The 12,046-nt window shown below is 38.0% G+C and overlaps 1 protein-coding gene across 10 annotated transcripts in view; it reads left to right on the top strand.

Moving 5' to 3' along the window:
- The window catches only part of LARS2 (leucyl-tRNA synthetase 2, mitochondrial), a 130,867-nt gene that overhangs the window by 59,382 nt on the left and 59,439 nt on the right, over positions 1-12,046 (top strand). For all 10 annotated transcript variants that reach the window (XM_065587104.1, XM_065587109.1, XM_065587108.1 and 7 more), the window contains 2 exons: positions 1,714-1,857; positions 11,646-11,753. In XM_065587104.1, the coding sequence (XP_065443176.1) occupies positions 1,714-1,857; positions 11,646-11,753 (252 nt within the window). The remainder of the gene's footprint in view (positions 1-1,713; positions 1,858-11,645; positions 11,754-12,046) is intronic.

Here is a 12,046-nt window from a genome sequence, read left to right as displayed (position 1 = left end):
TAATTAGTCTGGGAACTGGAGTCAGTGAAAATTAACAGAGTCTGTCTCTGTCTTTCAGCTTCAGTAAAGAACCCAGTTTATATTCATCACAACAGACTCCTGTCTCTTCTCTAAAGTGAGAGACTGCATGAGTTCTGAACACTAGTGGAGAGGATGCAGTAGTGAGACAGAAGGGACAAAACACAGCTTTAAATCCCTGATTATGACTTTCATCTACTGACTTACATGTGTTATTGCTCTATTTTTTTTCTTCATTGATTGTGATGGAGTTGTCTATTTGAAAAGTTCTGGATTGTGTAGTAGTACTAATTACCACTGTCTCATGGCTAGTTTAATCATATATGCTTCTCCTCAGTATCTGCAAACTACAATCATCCCATTTCTTCCCAGCTTTGGATCGTAGTTATTTAGCAAAAGAAAAGGAGTTCATAATGATACTGCTTCATTTTGGCTTTTTAACATTTTATTATTTTTTTAATATTGTCTGTTTTGTGTTCATCAATGTTTTGTTTTAACTTTGAAGTGGTCTAGTCATCGTGTTAGGGAATGCTTTATAAATAAAACGGTCACTGTTTTTAGAGCCACTTTTACAATGTGCTATACCATTATTGAAGATACATATTTTGATTGGCTTTGAAAATGGATTGTAATAAATTAATCTCGCATGGTATGATATTAAGTATCTTTTTAATTTCAAAAAAGTTTGACATTATTAGTAGGTTAAAGATAAAAGGTAGCTGAATCACATTAAGCATGAATTCCCATGGAATATTTGTATTCATGTGAGCTTGATTTGTAGATAGAATGAATTAAATATAGATATTTTTGATGAAAAATTTAAATTCCTATCATTTATATTGTATAAATCAATGCAGGCAATCAGATAATGCATAAATAGTCACTGTTAATAACAATTGTGTTCCTAAGGGGAAGGGACTCAAGCAGCTACATACTACAGTATTTCCCTTCACACAATTTGTGAAGTGGTTTTTGCTTCTTCCCAAGCACAGGCATTGTGTTTTAAGAAGAAGAAAGGATACATGTGATTAGGGCTGGACTTGAACATAGATATTTTCTACACTATACCATTTTGTACTTTCTAGTTTACTTGGATTGATATAAATAGGAGAGAGTGATATCTAAAATAACATGTATTGAGTAGTCAAATTCAGTGCAGGAAATGTTAACTCTGTTTAACTTACTTATAGTTACAGCTGACCAGTATTACTTGAACATTTTTATATGTGATTCCTCAACCTCTCAGGTTAGAGCTCTTTAGCTATAAATTATCCTCATACTTACCCCAGAGCTTTTGGATCAGAACCAGCCTATTTAACTTCAGACTATATTCTTGCTCTGTAAAGCCAATGAGAATGATGTTCAGTAGTGTTTTTACTTCATTATTGAAGATAACAAATGTCCTTGGGTCACTATATCCCCTGTTAGTACAATCAATCCAAGTATGCGTGTCTTAACTCTGTAGAAAGGTAGCAGGCTTCGTTGTTGGCCTTTGAGTTCTGAAGAGCACAGTGTCCAATAGATCCCCAGTTGAATCTCAATTCATGGAGATGACTCTAATGGACATTTTTATGCAGAGATCACGGAGCCTTGGAAACTCTCTTTGTATGAGTACTGTCAATACCTGAAAAGTTAGATCTACTTTTTGTGACACACATACTAAAACTAGTACTTTGTTTCCTAAAACATTTTTAGGCCATGGTTAATTGGGACCCAGTGGATCAGACTGTTCTAGCAAATGAACAGGTGGATGAAAATGGCTGTTCATGGCGTTCAGGAGCAAAAGTGGAACAGAAGTACCTCAGACAGTGGTTTATCAAAACTACTGTTTATGCAAAGGTGTGAGTATGAGGTTTTTGGACATCACCCCACAAAATCTCTCTTCAGGTCTTCATCAGGCTAGCAGGAGAATGTGTTATGCATGCGTTCGTGCACAAACTATTATTCCTATTTGCCTTTCTCCTCCTCCTCTAAAGTAAGAGATCTAAATAACTGGTTTAGGATTCAGCAGTGGAGAAGTCAAAAATGGGAATGGTTTGTTCTCACCAATAGGTACTATTTGTTTATATCCTGTTTTTATTTTTTTCTCATATATGGCCAATCAGGAAGATTAGGTTTGCCTTTCACATGTGCTTCTTATAGGTAAGGATCAGTGTTTTAAAATATATTTGAGTTGAGTAACCCTGTCAGAGTCTCTTCTCCTTTCACTTGTCATGTGAATCTTCAGCTAACAGGGACTGAATAATCATTAATTATTTTTTTAAAATTCTTTTTCCTCCTTGAAGCTTCTACAAAATGTTTGATCATTACCCATGAATATTAAAAACCAAGGCACATACTGTAGGTAGATCATCTTTCTGTTTATCTACATTCCTCTTTTATATCCACTTTCCTTCTCTGCTTTACTATGTTTCTCCCTTTTTTCTCCTGGCTACTACTTTTGCTTAACCTCCAATTATGTGCTTAAGTAACCCACCAAATAGCAATCATGCACAAAGGGTCAATAATATGTTATGCAGTCATCTTGGCTGTTGCATTAATCAAGTGTACCTTTGTCATAACTATAAAGGGAAGGGTAACAGCTCTCCTGTGTACAGTACTATAAAATCCCTCCTGGCCAGAGACTCCAAAATCCTTTTACCCGTACAAGGTTAAGAAGCTCAGGTAACCTGGCTGACACCTGACCCAAAGGACCAATAAGGGGACAAGAGACTTTCAAATCTTGGTGGGGGGGAAGGCTTTTGTTTGTGCTCTTTGTTTTGGGGGTTGTTCGCTCTTGGGACTAAGAGGGACCAGACATCACTCCAGGCTCTCCACATCTTTCTGAACAAGTCTCTCATATTTCAAACTTGTAAGTAAACAGCCAGGCAAGGCATGTTAGTTTACCATTGTTTTTCTCAACTTGTAAATGTACCTTTTACTAGGGTGTTTACCTCTGTTTGCTGTAACTTTGAACCTAAGGCTAGAGGGGGGTCCTCTGGGCTCTTTAAGTTTGATTACGCTGTAAGTTATTTTCCATCCTGATTTTACAGAGATGATTTTTACCTTTTTCTTTAATTAAAAGCCTTCTTTTTAAGAACCTGATTGATTTTTCCTTGTTTTTAGATCCAAGGGAGTTGGATCTTGATCCACCAGGAGTTGGTGGGAGGAAGGAGGGGGGATGGTTAATTTCTCCTTGTTTTAAGATCCAAGGGGTTTGGATCTGTATTCACCAGGGAATTGGTGAAGAGTCTCTCAAGGCTACCCAGGGAAGGGAATTAGCATCGAGAGTGGTGGCAGCGGACCAGATCTAAGCTGGTAGTTAAGCTTAAAAGTTTTCATGCAGGCCCCCACATCTGTACCCTAAAGTTCAGAGTGGGGAAGCAGCCTTGACAACCTTGTTTATGCACATAACATTTTTTAGGCTTCCAGTATGTCAGGAGAGATATTTTTGGTTTGTTTTTAGAATTGGTTATTGTTACTTCACCTATATTCATTCATTTCTTAAAATAAAGAAAACAAAAATTGAACAAAAATGCTGTTTGCTCATATGGCACTTCACCAATGATGACACATTTTCAAGGGTAGAAAGAGTGACTATGCAGATACTATTTTAAGTAATCATGACCATGTTGTCTCATTTTTGAAAACTTATCAGTAAACTTAAGATACTGTCAAGTAACTTTTATAGATTGTTTTTTTAAAAAAGTAAATTTTAATTAGCTTTTTTGTTTTGACAAATTTCTTTGGTAAAAGTATAATGGGCTTAACTGATGGCATTATTATTCAAACTGTTATCTGTGCATTTTAGAATCTTATTCTGAAATATTTAGTTACTATGGTTACTCAGCTAGGACTGTGTGCAGATTCATCTGTTAGTTATTTCTGTATACAAGTGTAAAATGGTATAGTTATTTTTTATGCACAGCCAGCTAAGTCTTCAAATAATGATAGGTAAGGTTGGCCTTTGTTAGCCCTACCCTCTCCTGAAGGGGTGCTCTGAAAATTTCAATAACCTTTTGATATTTGGTTTTAAAAACTCATATTAAGGAGCAGAAAATAGATAAATTTCAAATGTTGCAAAACAGAAAACTTCGAAATTTAATTTTTTTTCATGAATTCATATCCCTGTTTTTTGTCCAACTCTAGGGTAGTATATTTATACTTCATTTTAAAAATGTGGAAATTTGCAGGAACCACAAAATCCTGCCGTAGTTAGTTTATAGCCAACTCTGAGAATTGCTCTCTCTGAGTGCATGTTTTTTAAACAAATATTTAGAGGCACATCCTTCCCATGGTACACAGGTTGAGTAGCTGGATAGTACATTATGAAGTTTTAGGCATAGTTTCCTACGCAACCCCTGGATGGAGAAATGGTCAGTGAAGGGACCTACCAGCTCGGTTGCAACTTTTCCCTTGACTTGCCCTTACACCTAACAGTCACTTTCTCAGCATTGTGTAGGAAAACCCCTCAAAGAAGGATTCCAGCACACAGGAGTTTGTACCTTCTGGACAGGGGTTAGGCATTCAGCCCTACCAACATCCACAAACTGTGGAATCAAGGGAGTTCCACTGCTGTCCCTCCATTTGTCACTTTTTTGAGGTAGAGAGCTGAGTGGGTGTCACTGTGAATGTATTCATGGATGCATATGGTTTATTAAAGTGCATAAATTAAACCTCAGCTATGAAGAAAAAGACAACTGAGGAACTGTCTAATTTGAGTGAGGCAACAGAAGGAAATATTTCAATGTTATTAAATCCCAGATTGATTTGCCTTTAGAATTAGAATTCTGTGCTCCATGGCAAACCTGTGATTGTGCTGTTAATACCATGGACAAAAGAAATCTTGAAAAATATCAGATTTTTTTTAGAAAATTGAATGCTTATTTCCTACTGTATGATTTTATCTGCCAGTATTTAGAACAGCATTTCATGCTGAAAAAAGTGAAATTTGTGTGTGATGAGCACAAGTGGAATTAATAAAATCCTTGCAAGGAGAGAATGCTCAGATTAAAAGCAAATTCTGATTAACTTGTATTAATGGTTGGTTATGCCATAGAAAAGTATTGCAGTAATTTATTTGTCAGCAGTAGTGGTGACATCAAGAATGGAAATATAGGTCCAAATATGACTAGGCTTGTGTGTCCTGATTTCATGTTTCTTGAATATTTTTCTTGTTTTATTTCTATGGTACTGCGCAGAATGGCTGCCTCCTTACTCCACAACAAAATAAAACCAAATACCACCTTTTAGTGGAGAAGATACTTGACAGTATCTCAGTTAAAGTGCATAATGTAAGGTAAAGGCTTAGTCGTGAGGAAAATAAAGATGTTGCCTTTTAATCTTTAATTTTTTAGTCTCTGGGATTTTATACTTCCCGCACTCAAAGTTCTATGTCAGACTTACCATCCCTCTGGCTGAATGGGGCTGATACAAATCCCTTTGGAGCCCTTACTCTTGAGTCATGTAAAGCACTTTCTCCTGTACAGGGGCCCAGAGCACTGTCTCCACAGCTCTCTTGGCACTTGTTAATGCAAGGAGTGAACCCACATGGCAACACAGGAATTACTTGTAGGCATCCAGGCCAGGCTGTACTTTCAGGCTTAATATAAATAAAGTATAGCATCAAATGCTACAATACTATAGATCTAAATTCCTATTATACAATAGCAACTAAAGCAATGGACTTTCAGGGTTAATTTTTTTAAATAGAAACACCTAATCTATTGCAGTTCTTGGAGTCAGATTTGCAGAATGAATATGACTGTTTTTCAGTTTTCTCCAAGTGAAAATGTATGTTTGTGACTAAAGAATATGGGGAAAAATTCTCTTCAGTGACATAGACAGAGAGAAAGCTGAATATTTTAGGAACTCAATTATCCTGTTTTGTAACTCAGTTATTTATCTCAGTTGTATCTGGTCAGGCAGCAGTGTTTGACAATGAGTTACAGAATATAGAAAGAGGCAAAAACTGCTGAGAATTGAGGCTCTTGCTAGTGAGAGTTTGAAGCAGGTACAGTACCAATGTTATTGCTCCTTGTGTATATATATATATATATTTTTTCAGGATACTTCACACTTGGGAAATAAGATTTAAGTGTGACCTATTGTAGTGTAGAAAGAGGCAATTGAAGGTAGAGGAATAAAATAATAAGAGATGGGGTGGAAATTAAAAATCCAGTTCTGTAAGAAAAAAAAATACATGAGTTGGAAATACTTCAGTAGAGCACTAAATAGATGAGATGTATGTAATATTACCTTTATTTGCCACTATATTGTTATATGTTAAATTTTAGCAAATGACTTTCTGTAGCATCATAATACTTGAATTATATTCAGTTACTCTATTGGGAGTATGGGTAAATATAGGTAAGAACTTAAATTTGCCAGCTTAAATTTAACAGATCTTGAGTATACCCATGGCTTCCTGCTAATGTGATTTCAAACCCAGCACTTTCCCCCACTATTTTGTGTTTAAGTGTAAGACATTTTTGTTTATTAATAAATTGAGTACTTTTGAAGTAAAATCATTTGCCCACTTCTTCGTGTTATCCTCTCTTATATTAGTGCAGCAGTTCAATCAGCCAATTTCATAAGTGTCAGCTGTAAGTAGAATAAAAAGTTTTGGTTTTACATCTTACATGTTAAGTTTTGATTTCCTCATAGGGTAGAAGTTTCTGTTTACTTCATTTACTATCATTGAAGTATTGAAACTCTTTTCGTATCAGTAAGGATATGATATCAGGCATCCATCTGTCATAAAATTCATATTTCCCTAAAGTCAGATAGAGATTCAGTTTTCTTTATTTTAAAATCTGTCACCCCACTCCAGCCCATCCCTTTTAGTGCAACAGAAGAGGGATCTCCTCTTTGTTGGGAAACTATTAGAAAACCTTAGTTTTAAGTCCTCTGTATCCTGAATTTATTTGATTAGATCGCTATGTATATATAGGCTCTATTACGGTATAATTCTTGGCTAGACTACCAAAATTTGACCTGGCTTTACTTTGACTTTGTTTCTGTTGAAGATTGTTATTCATGCCTTACATTTCCCCTTTCAATTATTACAATTCCTTCTTTTAGATCTGCTTAAAATTGGTACTTTTTAACCTTCAGAAAGTCACTCTCTTACTTGAAAGTGGGGCCATCTCAAGTTGATGATATTCTCACTGGCTTTAAATCTGCCCTTCTGATTTCCATAACCTTCCTTGGACTTGCACTATTCTAACTTTTTGATCTCATTCCGTTTTATTCACATCTCATTTACTGTACTCCTCCTTCCTGGTGTTAGAGAATTATTTTTCTTGTGGTGCTGTATCCTTCCTTCTAGGCCAACCAAAGGGAGGAGAGTTCCTTCTAGACAGGGGCGGGCAAACTTTTTGCCCTGAAGGCCACATCGAGTTTCTGAAATTGTATGGAGGGCCGGTTGGGGAGGCTGTGGCCTGGCCCCCGCCCCCTATCCGACCCTCCCTGCTTCTCACCCCTGGGACTCCTGCCCCATCTATCCCTCCCTCCCTGTCCCCTGACTGCCCCTGGAACCCCCCAGCCCTGATTGCCCCCCGTCACGCCATCCATCCATCCCTCCCTCCCTGTCCCCTGACTGCCCCCGGACCCTCCGCCCCTGATTGCGCCCCCGTCGCCCCATCCAACCTCTCCTCTCATTCCTGACTGCCCACCCCCAGGACCCCTGCCCCATCCAACCGCCCCCAAACCCCTGCCCCTGACTGCCCCCTGCAACCCCATCCAACCCCCCTCCTTCCTGACTGCCCCCTGGGAATTCCTGCCCCCATTCAACCCCCCTGTTCCCTGCCCTCTGACTGCCCCGACCCCTATCCACACCCCTACCCCCCGACCACCACCCTGAACATAGGCACCGACTCCGGGGCTGGAGCACCCATGGGGAAAAATTGGTGGATGCTCTGCACCCAACGGCAGCCAAGCTCCCTGCCCCAGCTCACCTCAACTCCGCCTTTGCCTCCTCCCCTGAGCGCGCCCGTCCCTGCTTCTCCTCCCAGTGCTTGCCACCACAAAACAGCTGTTTCGCAGCATAACAAGCTCTGGGAGGGAGTGGGGAGGAGTGGGTTCGTGGCGCACTCAGGGGAGGAGGCGGGGCGGGGATTTGGGGAGGGAGTCCAATAGGGGCAGGGAGAGAGTGGAGTTGGGGTGGGGACTTTGGGGAAGGGGTTGGAATGGGGGCGGGGTAGGGGTGGAGTGGGGGCGGGGCGGGGGTCGAGCACCCACCGGCACCAGGAGAAGTTGGCGCCTGTGACCCCGAACTCCCCTGCCCTCTATCCAACCCTCTCTGCTCCCTGCCCCCTTACCTCGCTGGCTGGACCACCGGCAGCATTTCTAGTGTAGACATGGCCTGACTCTTGATTTGTATTTCTTTGTTCATTTTGTTAGTGTGTGTATTGCCAGAGTGCAGTTTAAACTTTTGTTACTCCCTTATTTGTCTTAGGTCACTTAACCTTTCTCCTTGCGTCCATTCTCTTTGTCACTTTATCGCATTTGATTTTATTCAATTCTTTGTTTCAGACTTTGCTCTGCCAGTGGATGCCTTTATTTTCCCTGCTATTTCTGGTGTCTAATCTAATTACAGAACTAGCTTTTCGCCACATTTATTTATATTTTTGCTGTGGTTCCAAATTGTATCTTCTCTGTTTGAAAACAAAGTGAGGGACCAGAATTTTCAAACTTGGGTGCCTGAAGTTAGACTCCTAAATCCGTATTTCAGGCACCCAAATAAGTGTCTTGATTTTCAATGGTGCTGAGCACTCCCATTTACTTAATCAGGAGAGTGAAAAAAATAGTATTACCCCTGTTACTGACACCTTTTTCAGCGTCTAGTCCATCTTAATTTTATTCGGTGATGAACATTTCAGAAAACGTTTTTCTTTGAACATTTTACAAAAATGTTTTCATTTACTCAAATGATTTTTAAAAAGTGAGCATATTAAATGAGTGAGAACTGATGAGTATCCAGTTTGAGATTGTTGTAAGGTTATCTATTAAATATTGAGTAACATTTATTAACATGTTAGTAATATATCTCCAATGCACATTTTTCCCTTTGTAATACTGTTTAAAATGTTTTAACTTTTGTTGGTTTTTACTAAATTTCCCAGTGTAGGCCTCTCAAGTTATTAGGGCAATGCCTTAAGTGCAAAGAACTGGGATTGGGGATTATCTGTTCCGAAATTTTGACGGCATTTATTTTGTCTTTTCACTGTGTACTGTGCAGGCACACACCTATGTGAAGAAGTTTCTGTGCTTACAAAGTGTATAAGGCTATGTGTTCACTGCAGAGTTAACTCTAGTTGTTTAAACTCAAGGTAGTCTAGATTGCGTGAGAGGGTATGTCTCTACTGCAGTGCAAGCCAGAGCTCAGACTTATGCTCAAACCCTAATTCCCCTTCGGTCTACACACAAATATCTCAGACTCTGGCTCAGACTCAGGGTCCTAGGACCTTGCAAGAGTGGAGGGTCTAAGCCCCCAAGTCAATGCGGGATCCAGGGTTTGAGCTACACAAAGTGATTATTAGCTGAGGAATTGTGCTAACCTGATCAGTAGGTTATGTTTTCTGATGGGCCAGCCAACTCGAGTTAAAAGCACTACTACACTCAAGTTGACTGTTTGTGTGTGTGTGGAATGGACGTCAGTTAGGGGCAACACTCGAATTATAAAAAAAAATCCTAATAGTCGCGCAGTGGATTTTGAAGAGAACAGTATCTGACTAGCCAGTCAGGTGTCTATTGACCTACTTGCACACTCTTAAAATGTATTTATATAAAAAATATATAATTATCTTAAAAGAAATTATCCACTCATTGGTTTGTCCTCTGCATTTCTTGCATTGGGTTATTATATGTAAGCACTCAGTATTCACTGTAGATAGAGCCCAGTACTCTATGGAACAGGACACCAAGCAAGGTAAATAGTCTTAACATGAACATTTAAAAGAGAACATGAAACAATAAAGGGAATTGTTGGTTTATATTCCACTAAAGTCATTACATTATTGTTTTAAAAAGCAGCAGCTTGGCATTCTTATATCTATAAATCAGCAGAAAAGGAAGTAGTTAGTTGAGGATGTAAAAGAAGGTTAATCTAATAAGGAATAATAATCCAAAACAGTATGTAGCTATGGGGTGTGGATGACAAAAATGTATTATATTGTGAATCATAGAGTGAATCATAGTAAAAACATCAGTAGCCAGCAACTAGCATTTGTAACATGTTTTAAGTACATAATTTTGGACATTTTTAGTATAATTAAAATATAATAATTGAAAAGAGCAAATTGTGTGTTAAGTAATTATATTCTATGAAGTGGAGCCTAATTAGTGACGTATAGTATGAATGATCCATGCTCCCTGGTAATTGTAAATTAACAAAATAATAAAAGGCTTTCATGTTTCATGTTGGAGCTGTGCAATTTAAGGACAAGTGATACAGCATATTGACTTCCTCTACTTAGAAATTAACTACTGAACATTGTATCAACTATCTTTCTGTCTGACTCATGCCTCCAGCTGTATTTCTGCCAAGGTAAAAGTTTTGGACAGTGCTGGAATACTCCTAGCAAAAATGTCAAATCTTATGAAGTATAGATTCAGAAGGGGTTTCCATTATACCCCCCCCCCCAAATTCTTTGTTTAAATTCTGTGTGTTTTTCATTTAAAAAAAAACTTTTCAAATTATGTAAACAAAATGAGCAGATTTAAAGCAATGCTTCCAACAGCAATCATAATCCTCCATGCTGTTTGTGTGCCTGAGCGTGCACACCAAGAAAGCAATATGTCTATAACTCTCTATATAAATGTACACAAACTGCATACAAGTTACAGTAATGCAAACTGCTACATTATGAATGGGAAGAAAATAATGGATAATGTGGGAACCATCGCTGTGAATTTCTTCTTTGTTGTGTGGGTAGAATCTTATCCGTAATATTGTATTAACATAACATTTTACATTTAATATACACCATTATCATCAATTAATATTATTTGTATTACAATAGCAACCAGAGGTTCCATTCAGAATTGGGCCAATTGTGCTAGGTAAAATATAAATAAAATTATAAAAATCTGATAACGTATGTAAAACTGATGGACAGCATCAGCCTCATTGTTATAGTATGACAATTAGTTGAGTTTGAAAAATTTAGGATAAATAAATTTGACCTATCTCTATACAATTTCCAGGCTATTAGCCAGAGAACTAGTCCAAAAATAGCATTCAGTCCTGAAAACACATATGCATATAAACAGTCCTGTTGTGCTCAACAGGACCAATCACATGCATGTTTTCAGGATCAGGACTACAATTAACACAGATTTAAAATGGTATCTTTCCTTGTTTACTTTTTCTTCCTACTCTTTCTGTGTTCACTGTTTAAGACTGTGCCCATAAGGAAGCTATATCTCAAACAATTGGATGCACTACATTTCTGGCCTTTGCCATGTTCCACTAGTTCTTGAAAGATATGAAATTGGGGGAGCTATAGTAGAACAACACCTTGTTCATGTTTTTACTCCTGCAGCTCTACTGCTGTGCCCCTTTATATAACTAAATTTGAAAGTGTTAATGTATGTGGTTTTATATATATGCTAGAGTTGCTAACACCTCGTTTATATTGTGCCAGGCCATGCTTGATTCTTTGTCAGATCTCCCTGAGTGGTATGGTATAAAGGAAATGCAAGCAAACTGGATAGGTGATTGTGTTGGATGTTATCTTGACTTCGTGTTAAAGGTGAGTCAGAAATTTGACCATCCCTTTCTTTGTGTGGATTATGCAAAATGACTGAAATGCATAATGGGATTTTTCTTAATATCCAGAAGATTTTTGAAAATTAAGGATACTATTACATATATATAACACTTTGCATTATTTTTATTCTTACTGCACTATAACATTCAAAGCACACTGAAAATTTCCTGCAGAAAAATTGTGGCAGACCTTAGTATTTTTGTAAGTGAACTTTTACTTAATCTACAAATCTGTGGCTGATCAAAATTCACAATTCTAACCCAAAGCAAATTAAG

The sequence above is a fragment of the Chrysemys picta genome, chromosome 2 (genome assembly GCF_011386835.1).
Source record: "Chrysemys picta bellii isolate R12L10 chromosome 2, ASM1138683v2, whole genome shotgun sequence".
Lineage (NCBI taxonomy): Eukaryota > Metazoa > Chordata > Testudines > Emydidae > Chrysemys > Chrysemys picta.
Note: the sequence above shows the minus strand (reverse complement) of the source record. Positions and strands in the feature narration are given on the sequence as shown.